Raw genomic sequence first — 20,732 nt, 5'->3', positions numbered from 1 at the left:
GGCTAGACCAGGGGTAGGTAACCTCGGCTCTTTTATGACTCATGGACTTCAACTCCCAGAATTCCTGAGCCAGCCAAGCTGGCTCAGGAATTCTGGGAGTTGAAGTCCATGAGTCATAAAAGAGCCGAGGTTGCCTACCCCTGGGCTAGACTAGAGAACTGAGCCGGAATGCCCGCCCGCCCTGCCGTCGCTTTGCAAGATTTCGCTACAATAACAGCTTTCAACTTCCCTTCATTGCTCCTGACGTCGCCACAATGCAACTACGCAATCCTAAACGGGTAGGCTCGTATTGCTATTTCCTTATCGCCTGTCCCGCCTCTTTCTTTAAGCGCCGCCCCCCCCCCCCGCCAATAGTTCCGTCCTTCGCGCGTCCGAAAGCCTCGCCCGCCGTGCACCTGCTTCTCCGACTCAAACGGGCGGCCGCTTCACTACCATATCGCCTAGTGACCAATCAGAGCTCGAAAGAAAAAGATTCCTCAGTTGTCGGCGCTGACTTGCGGCTGAAGCCGCCGGCCGTTGGTGTTTCGCGGCGGCTTATTTAACGGCGCATGCGCGTCCATCGTGGGGTGGGAAAGTGTTGGACCTGCCTTATTACGAGTGAGTGGGAACGACGGGCGGTGGGGCGCTTCCTTTCCTCGCGGTAGTATCTACCTCTTGCCCCGTGGGTAGGTATGGGATATTGTCTTCTGGTAAGAGGAGAGCTTCAAGGAGCTGAGGCTCCCCTGCGGTTCGTTATGGGGGGGGGGGGAAGGCCGTGACCACCTCCTCTTCACGGGTGGAGTCTCTTTCCTGGCTGTGACCGCTATAGATGAGGCAAACGTGGGCATTACATTCGCCGAAATCTCGAAAACGCCAATGACCAAATGACAAAGGACTTTTTGTTGTTGTTCACTTCCTCTTACCAATGTGGCTTGAATGTTGACACTACTCCCGACGTGAAGAAAATATTGCAACTATAGTTTGGGCATTATTTTGTTGATGAATGTAGATGAATGTCAGTTGTTGGAAATAGGTTTATTTTCAGGTTGGGAATTTGGAGCCAAGCGTATGTTATAAGCCAAGTATAAAATAGTTTATTCTTGATATACTACTTTAAATATACTACTTTAAATAAATTAACTTACTACATTGGGCACAATCATTTAACTTTAAATCTTGTATCCTGTATTCTTATTTTTATTGCCCTGTACACCGCCCTGAGTCCTTCGGGAGAAGGGCGGTATATAAATCAAATAAATAAATAAATAAATGAGAAAGTAAAGTAAAACTTAAGCAGGCAAAAAAAGGAATGGAGTAAGAAGGGAAATAGTATTTGTATAAAATGAAACAATTTAACTGTTCCTGTATAACATTTTTTTACTGCAATTGCCCTTTCTATTGTTTTATAAATCATCATACTCTTAGCCTAACTTCATAAACTACCTCCACTGGATTAAAGTTTTATTTCCATTATATTTATGAAAAAATACTAGTAGTTTTATAATTCTCATGCATTATATATTTCTCATGTTTTAATTTATTTAAAAGACTGTTACTATTACAGAAACTTTTGAATGTTTTGTAAACAAGGATTACATCCCACTTTTAATAACTTGGTAGCTAAATTTCTTGGTGAAGATCCTCCAGTATTACACAAGCCCTTCCCATATGATTGCCAATGCTCTAATCAGAGTACTGTTGAAGGAAAAATCATCAGGGTCCAGTCCAAGCCAGAAATAAACAACATGAAGACTGCTTTAGAAAGAAGGTTGTAGTTTATTGAAGAGGAGAGCCAGACAGAAAGATGGCTCTGGAAAAAACTGACCACATGTAGTAGTGAGTGGGGTTTTTTTTAACCTTCTTGGGCTTTTGTTTGGAGTTGTTCCTGTGGCATGAACCTGAGCCTTTCTGGTATTCTGATGGTGGTGGGTTAATCCTATTACGTCCCGAAGGTCATATCCTGCTTCCCTGGGGCTGTGACTGATGACTCTTGGATTTTTTGGTGTGAGGGATTGTTGATTCTAGGGATCTTCCTTTCTAATCCCAGCTTCCTGGCTCCAGTCTTTCTGACAAGATTATCACATCTGCATTTCTGCAGACCTGGTTTCTGTTTGGGGCAGAGAGACTGGGGGGGGGGGGGTTGGTTGGTTTCTGTCTTTAAAATCCTTTGGGGAAATATATTCTGCCTTTTTAATATTTCCCAAAGTATTTCTTTCTCTGGATTCTTCCCACAGTACCTTTTCAGAGACCCCACATCTAGTCAGATGGAATTGCTGTGTGTGTGGACGATATGGTTCCAGTTTTGTAAAGAATGGTAATAGAAAGCAAGCTTTAAATCATAAATTAGCTTGCTATATATTATCCACAAACTAAGTGCTAAACATCTGTGTTGTACATTTCGTGATTTGCAGGAATGAAATAATATTCCCAGGCATGAGCAAATAGTTTTAAGAGAACAAAGATCCATGGTAGATCATTATATGATTTCACAGGATATAATAGACAAATACACTGGTAGTAAAAGTAGCCATTTGTGGCACTTTTGGTGTTCAAGGCAGCCTTTGATTCTGTTTCATGAGTTCACGTGTGGGATAAATTCAAGAATTCCTCCATGGATAAAAAATTGGTTTTGATAAGCTTTTTTGACAGAACAAACTTTTATTCAGAGTAAAATGCAGCCATTCCAAATAGTTCTCAAAACCAATTATAACTGCCAAGGGGAGTTATTTTGGCACCACATTTGCTTAATTTCTATATAAATTCTCTTAAATTCACATGGGCAAAATCCAAATGGCAAAAGCTTCTCACAATTGTGTAATGGGATTTAAATATTGTATTTTTCAGTATAATTTTTTCAAATCATTTTGATTCTTCAAATTTCTGAGAGGGTCCTAAGATATGTTTTAAGAAACTCTTAATTAGAATATAGAAGTTGGCATTGACTAACCTTATCAATGCCCTTATAATTTTACTGTTTATAATCAGGATTTCTGTTCTGATTTAAGACCATAATAAAGCCAGTGTATTCTTTATGCTTTTATATGGCAGGATTCCAATTCATTTGGGGCATCTTGCAAGATAGGGACTGGTGGGAGGGTAATAAAAAATTACTTTTGAGAGACCCAGTGGATACTTGAGAATTCTGCATCCACTGTATCTCTGTGAATCCTATGTGAATGCCATATTGTTGACCTCTGCTACAGGAATGTACAGATAGTCCTTGACTTACAACCATGGTTGAGCCCAAAATTTCTGTTGCTAAGTGAGACATTTGTTAAGTGAACTTTGCCCGTTTTATGACCTAGCTTGTGACAGTTGTTAAGCGAATGAGTGCAGGTGTTCATGAATAACACTGGCTTCCCCATTGACTTTGCTTGTCAGAAAGTTACAAAAGGTCATCCCATGACCCCGGGACACTGCAACCGTCATAAATATGAGTCAGTTGCCAAGTGTCTGAATTTTGATCCCATGACCATGGGGATGCTGCAGTGGTTGTAAGTGTGAAAAACAATCATAGGTCACTTTTTTCAGAGCTGTTGTAACTTCGAACAGTCACTAAATGAACTGTTGCAAGTCAAGGAGTACCTGTATATAGATTCTGTTGTTCATTCAAAACAAAATTAAACAAAAGTGCCACATTAATATATGCCATTTAGTATACAGACAAGCGACTACTTATGTTTTCCGGCACTATCTTATTTTTTTATTGAGCAATTACCTCTTGAAAGTGTTTGCAGACTTGGTCATAGGTGCATATAACGCTATCAAAAATTACAGGCTTTGCTTTGGATAGTAACATTTTTGAAAGAATATGTTTTAATGTCAGTGAGGATATATAGTTGGTCTTCAGCTTACAATCACAATTGGTCTTGGAATTATGATTGCAAGTCATAGTCATTAAGTGGATTACCATTGTGACCTGACTTGATTTTATGACCATTTTTACATTGAGTTACAATAAGTCATTAAGCAAACTATTTGGTCATAAACTATATCCAGCATATCCAATGGTAGTTTTTTGCCAGAAAGCTACCAAAGTTGCAAACTGATATCCTGTGAAAGTGGTACGCTGAAACTGGTCATAAAGGCAAGCTGGTTGCCAAGGACCCAAAACATGACCACAGGGTATTGTGCAGCAGTTATAACTTAGGGCAGTGATGGCGAACCTTTCAGAGACCGAGTGCCCAAAGTGCAACCCAAAACCCACTTATGTATCATTGGGTGCTGGGTGGGCGTGGCCAATTGGGTCGGCATGGCCCATTGGGTGGGCGTGGTTGCAGTGGTAACGGCAGACTGGGTGAGACTAAAAGGTTCAATCAATAAATTCCAACTTAGCGAGATCTTTTTTTGTGTGTGAAAAGTTGAAATTGATTGATTGAACCTCTTTTTTTTCTGCACACAGTGGTGGAGGCCTAAAGTGAAAAGGTTTTATAAAACCCAGCTGAAGGCCTAGGACTGGGGTGATGGCACGCGTGTCCACAGAGAGGGCTCTGCATGCCACCTGTAACACGTACCATAGGTTTGCCACCACGGACTTAGGTTATAAGTAGCTTTTTAAAAATCTGTTGTATCTTTGAACAGTGGTTATGCAACTGGTTGTAAATTGAGAATTACCTATACTTTGTCCCATTTCGGTTTCAGTAATATTACAGACTAGATGAGACTAGACTAGATTAGAATATACTTTATTGGCTAAGTGTAATTGGACATACAAGGAATTTATCTCCAATTCGTAAGCTCTCAGTATACATACAAACAGCAAAGTAATATATTCATAAGATACCATTAGGAGAAAGTAGTAGAAAAGATGAGAGAGATAATAATAATTACTGGCAATACTACATGGATAAATATTCTTAGACATAAAACAGTACTGTGATAATTAGGTGTTCAGAAGAGTGATGGCACAAGGGGGAAAAACTGTCTTGTGTATCACTTTATTTTGGCATGCAATGCCCTATAACGGCATATTTATAATATGTTATATAAATGTAATTTATATATTATATAAATAATATAATATCTGTGATATATTTAAACTAAATCTGTTAAAAAAATCCCCTTCATGGATTACTGCCTTGTCGTGGCGAAGGGGCTTGTGTAATTCAATGAAGCTATGAGCTATGCCATGCAGGGCCGCCCAAGACGGAAAGGTCATAGCAGAGAGTTCTGACAAAATGTGATCCACTGGAGAAGGAAATGGCAACCCACTCCAGTATCTTTGCCATGAAAACACTATGGACAGTACCAAAAGGCAAAACGATATAACGCTGGAAGATGAGCCCCTCAGGTCGGAAGGCGTCCAATATGCTACTGGGGAAGAGCAGAGGACTAGTACTAGTAGCGCCAGAAAGAATGAAGCAACTGGGCCAAAGTCGAAAGGACGCTCAGCTGTGGATGTATCTGGTGGTGAAAGGAAAGTCCGATGCTGTAAAGATTTTTTTCTCCATAGGAACCTGGAATGTAAGATCCATGAATCAAGGCAAGCTGGATGTGGTCAAACAAGTGATGACAAGACTAAACATTGATATCTTAGGAATCAGTGAACTAAAATGGACAGGAATGGGTGAATTTAATTCAGATGACCATCAGGTATACTACTGTGGGCAAGAATCCCTCAGAAGAAATGGAGTAGCCTTCATAGTCAATAAAAAAGTAGGAAAAGCAATACTGAGATACAATCCCCAAAATGACAGAATGATCTCAGTTCGAATCCAAGGCAAACCATTCAATATCACAGAAGTCCAAGTCTATGCCTCAACCACCGGTGCTGAAGAGGATGAAATTGACCGGTTCTATGAAGCCCTACAGCACCTTATAGAACTAACACCAAAAAATGATGTCCTTATCATCATGTGGGATTGGAATGCTAAAGTAGGAAGCCAAAAGATAACCGGAATAACAAGCAAGTTTGGCCTTGGAGTACAAAATGAAGCAGGACATAGGCTGATAGAATTTTGTCAAGAGAATACGATGGTCATAGCAAACAATCTTTTCCAACAACCCAAGAGATGGTTCTACACATGGACATCACCAGATGGTCAACACAGAAATCAGATTGACTATGTGCTCTGCAGCCAAAGATGGAGAAGCTCTATACAGTCAGTAAAAACAAGACCAGGAGCTGACTGTGGGTCAGACCAGGAGCTTCTTGTTGCAAGGTTTAGGCTTAAACTGAAGAAAGTAGGGAAAAGCACTAGGCCACTCAGGTATGAATTAAATCATTTCCCTGTTGAATATACAGTAGAGGTGACAAATAGATTTAAGGAATTAGATCTGATAGACAGAGTGCCTGAAGAACTATGCACAGAGGTTCACAACATTATACAAGAGGTAGCAACTAAAACCATCCCAAAGAAAAAGAAATGCAAGAAAGCAAAATGGCTGTCTGAGGAAGCTTTGCAAATAGCTGAGGAAAGGAGGGAAGCGAAAGGCAAGGGGAAAAAAAGAAAGATATGCCCAATTGAATGCAGAATTCCAGAGAATAGCTAGAAGAGATAAGAATGCCTTCTTAAATGAACAGTGCAAAGAAATAGAAGAAAACAATAGAATAGGGAGGACCAGAGAGCTCTTCAAGAAAATTGGAGAGATGAAGGGAACGTTTCATGCAAAAATGGGCACGATAAAGGACCAAAATGGCAGGGACCTAACAGAGGCAGAAGAGATTAAGAAGAGGTGGCAAAATTACACAGAAGAACTATACAAGAATGAGCTTAACGTCCCTGATAACCACGATGAGGTGGTCACTGACCTCGAGCCAGACATCCTAGAATGTGAAGTGAAGTGGGCCTTAGAAAAGCTGAGCAACAACAAAGCTAGTGGAGGTGACAGTATTCTAGCTGAGCTATTCAAAATCTTAAAAGACGATGCAGTAAAAGCGCTACACTCAATTTGCTAGCAAATTTGGAAAAGTCAACAGTGGCCACAGGATTGGAAAAGATCAGTTTACATTCCAATTCCAAAGAAAGGCAGTGCCAAAGAATGTTCAAACTATTGCATCATTGCACTCATTTCTCATGCTGGTAAAGTTATGGTCAAAATCCTACAAGCTAGACTCCAGCAGTATGTGGATCAAGAACTACCAGAAGTACAGGCAGGATTTCGAAGAGGCAGGGGAACTAGAGATCAAATTGCCAACATACGCTGGATCATGGAGAAAGCTAGGGGAGTTCCAGAGAAACATCTACTTCTGCTTCATTGGCTATGCTAAAGCCTTTGATTGTGTGGATCACAAGAAACTGTGGCAAGTTCTTAAAGAGATGGGTGTACCAGACCATCTTATTTGTCTCTTGAGAAACCTATATGTGGGCCAAGAAGCAACAGTGAGAACTGGACACAGAACCACTGATTGGTTCAAAATTGGGAAAGGAGTCCGGCAAGGCTGTATACGGTTGCCCTGCCTATTTAACTTATATGCAGAGCACATCATGAGAAAGGCAGGGCTAGATGAATCAAAAGTTGGAATTAAAATTGCCAGGAGAAATATCAACAACCTAAGATATTCAGATGATACCACTCTAATGGCAGAAAGTGAAGAGGAACTAAAGACCCTCTTGTTGTGCATGAAGAAGGAGAGTGCAAAAGTTGGGTTGAAACTTAACATTAAAAGCAAGATCATGGCGTCCGGCCCTCTCAATTCCTGGCAAATAGATGGGGAAGAAATGGAGGTAGTGACAGATTTTTATTTTCCTGGGCTCCAAGATCACTGCAGATGGGGACTGTAGCCAAGAAATTAAAAGACGCTTTCTCCTGTGGAGGAAAGCAATGGCAAATCTAGACAGCACACTAAAAAGCAGAGACATCACCCTGTCAACAAAAGTGCGTATAGTCAAGGCTATGGTCTTCCCAGTTGCAATGTATGGCAGTGAAAGTTGGACCATAAGAAAGGCTGAGCGCCAAAGAATTGAGGCCTTTGAACTCTGGTGCTGGAGAAGACTCCTGCAAGTCCCTTGGACTGCAAGGTGTTCAAACCAGTCAGTCCTAGAGGAGATCAACTCTGACTGCTCTTTAGAAGGCCAGATCCTGAAATTGAAACTCAAATACTTTGGCCACCTAATGAGAAGGAAGGACTCACTGGAGAAGAGCCTAATGCTGGGAAAGATTGAGGGCAATAGAAGAAGGGGATGACAGAGAATGAGGTGGCTGGATGGAGTCACTGAAGCAGTAGGCGTGAGCTTAAATGGACTCCAGAAGATGGTAGAGGACAGGAAGGCCTGGAGGAACGTTGTCCATGGGGTCGCAATGGGTCGGACATGACTTTGCAGCTAACAACAACTGTTAAAAATAGAAATACCCTAATTTATGAAGTAAGCAAAAACAAATAACTATTAATAATATACACTTTTATTTTTATAAAACTCTAGGTGGCATACATAATGTTCCTACCTCCTGTTTTCCCTGCAGCAGCAACCCTGTGGGGTAACTTTATGCCCACACTAATTTTTCTGTTAAGTTACATTTCTGTACTCTAGCCATATGTAAGTAGTAGTTCTTCAGAACTTAATTTTTATGTGTAAAATCTAATTTGAAGTTTAAAAAGATGAAATGAATAGATTGGAAATGGTGTTATAGAAAGAATAACTTTTGCAAGAAATTAAGATATAGCAATCAGATCAGGTTCAACATAAAAGAAAAATGGTAGTAAAATAGTAAGGCTTATACTGTCCATATCTCAACTTCTGAATTTTACTTTGTAACCAGTTACTAAACTTAAATAAATCAGATCCTATATTGCTTAATAATAATGGGTTGAGCTCTTGAAATACTGGTATGATTTTCCTGCCCTCGGTAGGCAATCTCACACAAAAATATAGGAATTAACTGAAATTTTGTTAGAGTTCTGTGGTTTCATACTGGATTTGGCCTTGTAGAAACCCAGGCTGCTGGATTGCCAGTCTCTACTATGTATAAAACACAGTTGAAAAATATGTGGAAATGTATAGTTATATTAATTAGCAATTCTCCTAAGTAGAATATAAATTAAATTTATTGGAAATTGAGTTCAGTGCTTGACTAGGATGAAAATAATTCTTTGGCTTGAAATTCTTAATTGGGATTTCATTTTTTCTCCTTTCAGGTATCCTTGTTTCCTATACATGTTGAAATTTTATCCACAATGCTTTTTTTAGTAATAGTACTACTCTTTAGTGGAATAATTTCTTACTCCAATGGTAAATCTGTTAGCAAGTCAGCGCCAAGATTACTTCTGGTGTCTTTTGATGGCTTCAGGGCTGATTATTTGAAGAAATATGAACTTCCACATCTCCAAGATTTTATTAAGGCTGGTGTATTAGTAGAACATGTTACCAATGCTTTCATCACAAAAACTTTTCCAAATCACTACAGTATAGTCACAGGTCTCTATGAAGAAAGCCATGGTATTGTAGCAAATGAAATGTTTGACATTGATACAAAGAAGAATTTTTCACAGTTTAATGATACCGATCCTTTCTGGTGGGATGAAGCAATTCCTATTTGGGTGAGCAATGAATGGCAGGAGAACAAAACAAGTGCTTCTGCAATGTGGCCTGGCACAGATGTAAAAATTCATGATACTCTTCCTCACTTTTTTATGAAATACAATTCTTCAGTAAGCTTCAGTGAACGCGTACAAAAGATTATTGAATGGCTGAATAGTTCTAACCCATTAGTTACTTTTGCTACTCTTTATTGGGAAGAACCAGATGCAAGTGGACACAAGTATGGACCAGAAGATACTAAGAATATGAGTAAAGTATTACAAGAAGTAGATAAGCATATTGGCCTCCTTGTTGAGAAGCTTAAAGTTTCAAAGTTGTGGGAGGAAATTAATGTTATCATTACAAGTGATCACGGCATGGCACAGTGCTCCCAGGAGAGATTAATCAAATTGGATGATTGCATTGATCCTAGCAGCTACCTGCTAATAGACAGAAGCCCAGTTGCTGCCATATTGCCAAATAGTAAGTATGTTCTTAATGGTGTAAAATCTGTTACTATTCAATGCTTCTAACCTTATTCTCAAAGTTATGTAATTTCTTGAGTAAGTCACTAATCGTATTTCTCAATTTGTTGAATATTTATTTATTTATTTTATTGCATTTATATACCGCCCTTTCCCTGACGACTCAGGGCAGTTTACAGGGAGTTAAAAATCAACCATACAAAAGTTAAAACCCAATTTAAAAATATTACGATTACTGATTCTGATCAGAAAAATACTGAATTCCTTTCTCTATAGTGGTTATTCAACTGAGCATAATAATTTTACATGTCATATTAGTTAATACCAATATGTAAACAAAGCTGTACTATGATTAACACTACAAATTTCTAGTATTATCTTTGTTTAAATGTGTTATTGCATATAGAAAAGTCATTGAAATAAGAAAGCTATTTTGTCCTGAGCACCCAAACTTCAAAACATTCATCAGTACAAATTCATCAAGTTTTGAATATTCCACGTTTCACATATAATTACACATATAACAAATACCAAGCATTTGAGCCTTGAACTATAGAGGTCTAGGGAACTTGAAACATATCACTTGCTTTCTCATTTTTTGCTTTAGGGCAATAAAAGGTGGGGTGATAGTCCATATTGACTGTTAACTACCACCATACTTATGAATATGCTGAGGAGATCATTTTAAAACTTGAAAAATACCCATAAATTTGACTAGCTTTTAATATATATATATTCTGTCTATAACAAATAGCCATAGAGGCCTAGTGGAAAGTAAACCTGTAGCGTGATTCTCTAAAACATTGTAATGCTACAATGTTTAAGAATTTAAAATGTTTGAACACACTCTGTTCTGAACTGGGGACAAAATTCAGTGTTTTACTCTGAGCTCAAAATACTAGGATGCAGCATTTCAGATGCATAATATTTTGGGTTTAAAATGTCCCTTGTTACATTCTTAAAATGAAGAATGATTTAAAAATGTATAGTTTTACTTCTGAAAGTAAGCATATGAAAATAGTAGATGAGCTCTTAGGAAATATGAATGCACTTTTTATATTCACAGTAACTAGTTTTTACGTTTTACAGATAAATGACACATTTGTTTATACTTTGTTTTTTTAGATGTGACACATGTGTATAGCTTAATGAAAAACTGCAGCCCTTATATGAAGGTTTATCTTAAAGAAGAAATTCCAGAGCGATATCATTACCATCACAATAAGCGCATTCAGCCAATAATTTTGGTTGCAGATGAAGGCTGGACAATTGTACAGAATGGGTCTCTTCCCAGATGTAAGTTTTTTTTTAAACACTAATCAAAATATGTAATTCCCTTTCTGATGGGAGGATATAGTTATGTAGAGCATAGAAGAATTAGAAAACAGAAACCTTTTGAAAATATCTGAAAAAACTAAGGATTAGATTCTTTAACTAATATATTTTGCTTAATTCTACAGGTGAAACTCGTAAAATTAGAATATTGTGCAAAAGTTCATTTATTTCAGTAATGCAACTTAAAAGGGGAAACTAATATATGAGATAGAGATAGACTCATTACATGCAAAGCAAGATAGTTCAAGCTGTGATTTGTCATAATTGTGATGATTATGGCGTACAGCTCATGAAAACCCCAAATCCACAATCTCAGAAAATTTGAATATTATATGCAATCAATAAAACGAGTGTACATAGAACAATATCGGACCTCTGAAAAGTATAAGCATGCATATGTACTCAGTACTTGGTTTGGGCCCCTTTTGCAGCAATTACTGCCTCAATGCAGCATGGCATGGAAGCTATCAGCCTGTGGCACTGCTGAGGTGTTATGGAAGACCAGGATGCTTCAATAGCGGCCTTCAGCTCTTCTGCATTGTTCGGTCTCATGTCTCTCATCTTTTGGCAATGCCCCATAGATTCTCTATGGGGTTCAGGTCAGGTAAGTTTGCTGGCCAATCAAGCACAGTAATCCCACGGTCATTGAACCAGGTTTTGGTGCTTTTGGCAGTGTGGTCCTGCTGGAAAATGAAGTCAGCATCCCCATAAAGCTCGTCTGCGGAAGGAAGCATGAAGTGCTCCAAAATCTCCTGGTAGATGGCTGCGTTGACCCTGGACTTAATGAAGCACAGTGGACCAACACCAGCAGATGACATGGCTCCCCAAATCAACACAGACTGTGGAAACTTCACACTGGACTTCAAGCGTCTTGCAGTGTGTGCCTCTCCATTCTTCCTCCAGACTCTGGGTCCTTGGTTTCCAAATGAGATGCAAAAGTTGCTCTCATCAGAAAAGAAGACTTTGGACCACTGAGCAACAGACCAGGTCTGTTTTTCTTTAGCCCAGGTAAGACGCTTCTGACGTCGTTTGTTGTTCAGGAGCGGCTTGACAAGAGGAATACGACATTTGAAGCCCATGTCCAGGATCCGTCTGTGTGTGGTGGCTCTTGATGCACTGACTCCAGCCTCAGTCCACTCCTTGTGAAAGTCCCCAACACCTTTGAATGGCCTTTTCCTGACAATCCTCTCCAGGCTGCGGTCATCCCTGCTGCTTGTGCACCTTTTTCTTCCACACTTTTCCCTTCCACATAACTTTCTATTAATGTGCTTTGATACAGCACCTTGGGAACATCCAACTTCTTTTGCAATTACCTTTTGAGGCTTTCCCTCCTTATGGAGGGTGTCAATGATGGTTTTCTGCACAACTGTCAGGTCAGCAGTCTTCCCCATGATTGTGATTCCTACTGAACCAGACAGAGAGACCATTTAAAGGCTCAGGAACCCTTTGCAGGTGTTATGGCTTAATTAGCTGATTAGAGTGGGACACTTTGAGCCTAGAATATTGCACCTTTTCACAATATTCTAATTTTCTGAGATTGTGGATTTGGGGTTTTCATGAGCTGTACGCCATAATCATCATAGTTATGACAAATCACGGCTTGAACTAACTTGCTTTGCATGTAATGAGTCTTATCTCATATATTAGTTTCTTCTTTTAAGTTGCATTACTGAAATAAATGAACTTTTGCACGATATTCTAATTTTTCGAGTTTCACCTGTATGTATTCAGAAATTTAGAATACTAAACTGGATTGCCGTAATTGCAAAAATATGAAGCCCTAAAGTCACCTTTTCTTACTAAATACAGTGGGCATAATTGTGTATGGGAGTGATGGACAGAAACCATCTGTTCATAACTGTTGCATGTGGTCAGGCTGGAGATGGTATTAACATTTAGAAATGAATGTTGGACCAAAAAAATTCCCTTGGGAAAATGATTAGCAGTTATAAATCAGGTAGCATATCATTTAGAAGTTTGGAGCACAATTACCAGCTTTATAAGCTAAGGATTGTGAAGAGAAACAATGGATTTACAGACACTCCTATTAGACAGATATAAAGTTTAGCAGCAGGAAATTTTGGGGTGAAATCTGAACAATGAAGACCTTCTTAGCATAATGTCCTTCAGTTGTACGCCTTCATGGCTGAAACCTTAATTTTGATGGTGGAAAAAAGTCACATATATCTGCAATCTCAGAATATTGATTGTAACTATTGGGAGGGAGAGATTTCAGTAATCGAGTTTAGCTGATCTATAGAAATAGCCAATAAATGCGATAAGGAAACTAAGGAGATTTATCTCTTTTTAAAACTTAATTATTGCTTTAATATCCTTCCTTTTTACAGTGAAATTTAGAATTTAACATATAAAGTTTTTTTTATTGAAAAGTTTTAACATACATTTTATCTTTAACAGTCCCCCCTCCCCCTCCCCTCTCCCTCCCTCCCTACCCCTCCCCCCTCCCCCCCACTTCCCAGAGCTAAGTACAAGGTATAAAAACAAAAAAAAACAATCATAAACATCCATATGCTAACAACCATAAACTCCAAAATCTATCACTCTCTGGCTCATATAGGATAACTACAAACACTATTAGTATTAAATATATAGAGAGAGAAAAAAAGGAAAAAAGAAAAAGAAAAGGAAGACTTATTCAAATGCTACATGAAACTTTTTAGTCCTATATTTGTTCTGGATATACTCAATCCATTTTCTCCACTCCATAATATAACGTTCTTGCGAGTGATCTTTCAAATAAGCAGAAATCTTTGCCATCTCTGCCAGGTCAGAAACCTTTAAAGTCCATTCTTCTATAGTCGGCAGTTCCTCCTTCTTCCAATACTGACCTATTAAGAGTCTTGCTGCCGTAATTAAATTCAACATCAACTTAGTGTCCACAACTGTAGCATCTGTAATTATTCCCAACAAAAAAAGTTGCGGACAAAACTTTATCCTTTGCTTGAAAATCTTCTGCATATTCCACCAAATTTTTATCCAAAAGGCCTTAACCTTTTGCAAGTCCACCATATGTGAAAATATGTTGCATCTTCTTCGCCACACCTCCAGCATTTTGGCTGATAATTCGGGTACATACTTGCAAGCTTTTTAGGATCTAGATGCCATCTATAAAACATTTTATAAAAGTTCTCTCTTAAATTTTGAGCTTGTGTAAATTTTACGTTCCTCACCCAAATCTTTTCCCACGTGTCCATTGTAATAACTTCTTGGATGTTTTGGGCCCATTTTATCATACAATCCTTAACAAGTTCTGTTTCTGAGTCAATCTCTATCAATGCAAGATATATCCGTTTAATATGTGCTGGACCCTGATTTCTAATTTGCTTTATCAGATTTTCATCAGTCATTGTAAAACCAGTTTTCTGATCTTCTTTCCACCTGGCCCGTAGCTGAATATATTGAAACCAAGTTTGAACAATGTTCTCATCTCGCAAGAGGCTGTATGGTTTCAGACACCAGACATTTCTTTCCAAACTTAAAATCTCCTTATATATAGTCACATCATGTTTAAAACCAACATTTATATTTTCTATTGCGTGTTTTGGAATTGCCCACAATGGTATCTTACAGTCTAACTTATGTCTATACTTCTTCCAAACTCTCAGCAATGCCTGTCTTAAAATATGCACTCTAAACACATTATCTACCTTCTTATCATACAACAAATATGCATGCCAGCCAAACAACAAGTCGTGGCCCTCAAGATTTAATAATCTCTCTTGTGTCAAATTAATCCAATCACTTATTCCTGCTAACGCAGCAGCTTCATAATATAATTTGAGATTGGGCATTTTAAGACCACCTCTTTCACGAGTATCTTGCATAATCTTAAGTTTAACTCGTGGCCTTTTCCCTGCCCAAACAAATTTATTGATACCTCGTTGCCATTCCTCCAAATTAGAATCTTTCTTAAGAACCGGTATCATTTGAAATAAAAATAAAAATTTAGGCAGGACATTCATTTTCACTGCTGCGATTCGCCCCAACAAAGACAATTGCAGTTTTTCCCAACTCTCCATTTCTTTTTGGATTTTTCCCCATAATTTTTCATAGTTATTTTTATATAGTTTTGTATTAGAGGGCGACAAAAGCACCCCCAAATATTTGACCCTTTTAACAATCTCAAATCCAGTTAACCCTTCTAAAAGGGCCTTCTTAGCATAATGTCCTTCAGTTGTACGCCTTCATGGCTGAATTGATGGTGGAAAAAAGTCACATATATCTGCAATCTCAGAATATTGATTGTAACTATTGGGAGGGAGAGATTTCAGTAATCGAGTTTAGCTGATCTATAGAAATAGCCAATAAATGCGATAAGGAAACTAAAGAGATTTATCTCTTTTTAAAACTTAATTATTGCTTTAATATCCTTCCTTTTTACAGTGAAATTTAGAATTTAACATATAAAGTTTTTTACATGATTTGGTAACTAAAGTATAATATATCATAAGCATGAACAGAAAATTCACATGTTTTACTATGCTTATGTAGTCAAAATAGGCCATTGAGAAACAATTGATATTGTCATATCAGGGAACCGAAAGATTTGCTGAAATAGGAAAAAGAGTGGAAAGTCCAGCATATTGGGATGTCCATAGAATATTAGTTTCTGAGAGAGGAGTGTAAAAATATCCTGAAGCATATTTGTGCTATGTGACTATTCTATGGGGTGGCAAGCAGGGGATGCGAGACAACAAGGTATTCTCACAGAGATATGCACAACTCGTACCTTGACAAACAGGTTGTTTTAATAGGAGATAATGTTAAAATACTTTCTTTGGAGTTAATATATTTGTCATAATCTTCTTAAATATCAAATTTATTATATTGGAGATTGTTTTTTTTTACTTTTGAAGATTATGCAATTTTAACAGTTTAATAAACTAAAACATTAAATTTAAATATTCTGCTTGTATTTTTAACCAAGCAGAAAACAATAACATTGAAAAAACAGTTAAGCTATAATTCTGTAATGGGAGCATTATATTTACTAGGTAAAATAATTTAGCTAAATCTTTGCAATGTATTAACAGTTCTTGGCTTCTTTATTTTTCAGTAGGAGACCACGGCTATGATGATACTCTTCCAAGTATGCAGCCATTTTTAGCAGCTCACGGACCTGCTTTCCGTAAAAATTACAGACTAAATTCAATCCGTACTATTGATATTTATCCAATGATGTGTCATATTTTAGGGTTGAAATCCCAACCTAATAATGGCACTTTGAGCAATTCCAGGTGTTTATTAGTTGACCAATGGTGCATAAGTGTTCCTGAAGCGATTGTAATAGTTATTGTTGTCTTTATGATATTAACTACTCTGATGTGCCTTATAATAATCACAAAGAACAGAACTCCTTCTCTACATCCATTTTCAAGACTCCAGCTTCAGGAAGATGATGATGATCCTTTAATAGGTTAAGACCTCTGTTCTGACTTTTGTTTTGAAAAGACAATACAGAAGTTACATTGGTTAATAACATGATGCACTTTAATAAAGATCCACCAAAATTACAGAAGAACATTGTCTCTCTGAAAAAAATCTTGAATAGAATTTATTTTCTAATAGAAAATAATAGAAAATTAATAGTAGTAAAACTTATTTATTTCCAAGCGATAATAAGATTATTTGTGAGTGAATCTGCTTGCATATATTTGATGAACAACTGCTTAGAGATACTGTGGCATTTCCTGCCTCTTCAGCAACGATCACAGCTTTAAAAGGCAGGGTAAACTAGGCAACCAAGGCCTTGCCCATTTTGATGTGCACAGTTCTTTGATTGCCCAGTCATCCCTGCCCTTTTGAAGCCAGTGAATTGTCATTTCAGATGTCCCTGAAACTGGTTGGAAAAAATATAAACTATCGTGAAATTCTTTATCAAGCAGATTATAATTGTGAAAATAATCCAGATTTTTTTTCCATTTTGGGAGTAGTTGCTATAATAGTTTAATTTAGGAGCTGTTAATATTTAGGAGTCATAATTCTAGAGCACTGTGCACTGTATGTCAGTCTCTGCAAACTGGATGTTTCCTTTATTTCAAGCTGTTGGAAAACCATTCATGCAGCTATATCTTCAAGCTACACCAAGCAAAAAGAAATAGCATGTTGTACTACTACTATAAATGTCCCAAAGCAGATAGATTATATCTTAAATCATCTTTCATAAGCTTATTCTAAACATAGCTTAATGTCTTTCTCTATTTAGACAGGTATGGTGTTTTCAATCTATTTTGGTACCGTAGGTATTGAGGTGTTTCATGTGTTTGGATTAACAATAAGATTGTATTATACATACATATATTTTAATGACTCTGCAAAAGAAATGTTTTATAAGAAGGGTTTTGGAAAGCAAAAGGGACAGTTAAAAATGACTTTCTGCTGCTTGCAGTTTGTATGTGATAAGGTTCTGTACTGTATATTCAATTATTTGACATGTTCAGCAATGATGATTATTTGGTTTTTTAAATTCCTAATAATTGCTTGATTTAAAGTAGATTATTTGTAATAGGAAGATAATATGCAATACCATTTGTGTTTGTCTGTTTCATCCTGAAAGTTAAGAGTTCAGGGGAAGTGAATACTTAAGGCATAGGAGGACACATAATTTTCCTTGGTATTTCAAGCGTTCCAAATTTAACTTCAGTTTCTTTGCTTGCCTTCTTTAAGAAATGATGGTGGAATCCTTGTAATCCGCAACACTCCATGAAGATACTGCCATACTTATGTGATAACAGCTGTTGTAAAAAAATAATCCAGAACTATAGTATTGATTAGGAGATGTGCTATTTAAATAATTGTGTAACAGTCCTCCCCAAAAGCAGAAGCAGCTTTTCAGTGCCTTATTTAAGCAGTAGTGACACTGAGGGAGGAGCTTCTAACATCAACTGGTATCTCCCATTTGGCATTAAGGGAGCCCATTCAAACTCAGTTTCTTCTTACTAAGGCGATACTTTGGTATTCTACTTGTTGGAATAAGCCAGAATCTTTACATTAGAAGTACAGTGAAATTTAGTCTTTTAAGAAGTAAAACAATTTCTCTTCAGGATTACTTAATTTCACTTCCATAGAAAAGAGAAACTCAAGCTTCTGTCAAAAGATCATTCTATTACATAATGAGAAGCAATGCTTGGCATTATCAGAAAGAAAACATGTTTTGGAAGTAAATAGGAAGGGTTTTTTGTTTTTGCTTTGAAAATTGGCATTCTAATAGGAAAGACTTTAAATAACTAGTTTGTACAAGGATATTTGTAGCTGTTCTACACAAATTTAATATCTCAGGGACTCTTCCAGATTTTGATAATCATAGCATAAATAACAGGAAATAAAGAGCAATGCAAAACTTTAAAAAGCTTAAAGCTCCTTTAAATAAAGCTAATTAGGCAATGGACCTCAAGTAGCAAGCAGTTCATCAAAGGAAATGTGAATTAATGTGAAAAAAGCTGTTACAGTATATCCTTATCCTTCATTTCAAGGCCACTGACTAGTTACCAAAAATGTTACCTATTTTAGGAATACCGACTTGTTATCTTTGCAATTATCAGGGATAAATTTATACTGAGAAAATAAATTTCAGTAATGAACTGTGTTATTTTTTAAAGAGACTATTGGGAGATCTTTGTAATTGAGGATTTTGGACTATGTTGACTTTGATCCAAGAGGCTGTTGCACTTTTTCAGTATTAAAGTTTATGCTTTGTTACTTTCAGATTCAAGTACTTTTTCATTCATTCTAAAATTCTTGCCAGTCAAAATTATATTAACATTCAGAACAGCCAATTTTTTTTCTTGTCTACAAGCTATTCTCTCTCTTACTTCCTAAAAACTTAAAACTGCATAATAAAAGTTCTGGTTTAGTTTTATGATACTGCCTTCTGTATCTCTTTTGAATTGTGACTCTAGGTGTATACTACATATATCATTTTTCTGAGCTATTCCCAAAATGATTTAAGTTGACTGTGGGAAGAAAAAACACGCAAAAGATGTAAGTTTGAAGAAAGTAAACCATTTCTGTTGTCTTATTCACAATACAGCTTTTGACCAAAAAACACAAAATAAATACATTCCTGTCTGAGGTTCTACACTGGGGTATATATTAAGCAAGATTCTGTTTGGGACAGATCTGGCACTTTGGAAAAGATCTTAGTTCAAAGTAGAGGTTGACTTTGAAGTAGCCTTCTGTGGATATACCAGGAGAAAATTGTATGTGACTTAAATTATGTGGAGGATTTGTCTGAATTTTCCAGGCTCAGTCAGCTCAGAATTGTTTGCTAAAGAATTTATTTTAAGAGATCTTTAATTGACATATCTGCTTTTATTACTGGAATGTGTAAAATTTTGAGTTTAGGATGATACTATTTTCTATCCACATTTTCCAGTTTACGTATTATGTCACCTGCCACAGAAAAAGATTCTGTTCTAGACAGCAAATGAAACATCTGATAACCAAGCTGGAAAGCCACCTTTTTTCCTTCATCATGTACCTTTTAAACAGTCATGCTATGGATCCACTAGAAGGCACCATTTTATTAATGGTGACCTTGGGCCAGTCACTTTCTCTCAGCCCGAGGGCAAACCATTTTGAAATCTTTCAAAAAAAGAGAGACAGACTTGTGCAGGTATCAATAGGTGTCAGCACTGACCTGAAGAAACCTTCCCCAAAGAAAAAGTTAAATGGGCTAGTGGTTTATTATTGCCTAAGAATATTAGTGTTGGATAAAGGCAAAGCCCTACTCCCAGAGAAGTCAATCAAAAACATTACATAACCTCTTATCCATAATTCGTAGAAGCAAATTATTGAGAGGCATACTGCTTCTTATGCTACTATACTGTGCTTGCAGCAAGTAAATACTAGAATCGTCCATGATTTTCTCTAATATTCCTTTGTAAACCTATTCTTTTTGTGTTGTGTTCTGTGATGAGATCCAATGGAAAAGCGCTAGAACCAATTGTACAGGTAGTCCTTGACATACAACAGTCCATTTAATGACCTTCCACAGCACCAAAAAAAGTGACTTAGACCATTTTTCACACAACCATTGTGGCATTCCCATGATCACATGACCAGAATTCAGACACTTGGCAACTGACTCGTGACAGTTGCAGTGTCCTGGGGTCAAGTGATCACCTTTTGCAACCTTTGGCAAGCAAAGTCAATGGGGGAGCCAGATGCACTTAAGAGTGTTACTAACTTAACTGTGGCAAGAAAGATCTTAAAATGGGGTAAATCTCATTTAACAAAATGTCTCAGCAACAGAAGTTTTCAGCTCAGTTGTGGTTGTATGTTGAGGACTACCTGTACTGCATTCAAGTTATAGCAGAAGTATATGGTGCTATGGTGACACTGTTAGAAAAAACGTGAAGTCTCTTGAATTTACAGCACATTTTATTTGTAGCATTTGAAATTCTAAGAAATTATTGAGTTGCTTAGGAGGTATTTTATTCAAAGTGGACATTAG

General features: G+C 37.3%; 1 protein-coding gene across 2 annotated transcripts; it reads left to right on the top strand.

Moving 5' to 3' along the window:
* The first annotated feature begins 343 nt into the window (after nucleotides 1-343).
* On the top strand, nucleotides 344-18,977 carry LOC310632176 (bis(5'-adenosyl)-triphosphatase ENPP4-like). Of its 2 annotated transcripts, none has more exons than XM_083349208.1 (4): nucleotides 344-597; nucleotides 9,056-9,920; nucleotides 11,048-11,218; nucleotides 16,335-18,977. In XM_083349208.1, the coding sequence occupies exons 2-4, from the start codon at nucleotides 9,095-9,097 to the stop codon at nucleotides 16,697-16,699; spliced, it is 1,362 nt and encodes a 453-aa protein (XP_083205334.1). In that variant the 5' UTR covers nucleotides 344-597; nucleotides 9,056-9,094; the 3' UTR covers nucleotides 16,700-18,977. The 2 variants fall into 2 exon arrangements, with proteins under 2 accessions (XP_083205334.1, XP_083205333.1); XM_083349207.1 differs by having other exon boundaries at nucleotides 344-665.
* Nucleotides 18,978-20,732: the final 1,755 nt, after the last annotated feature.

The sequence above is a fragment of the Vipera ursinii genome (assembly GCF_947247035.1).
Source record: "Vipera ursinii genome assembly, chromosome: 1".
NCBI lineage: Eukaryota > Metazoa > Chordata > Lepidosauria > Squamata > Viperidae > Vipera > Vipera ursinii.
This window is presented reverse-complemented; position numbering and strand designations above follow the sequence as displayed.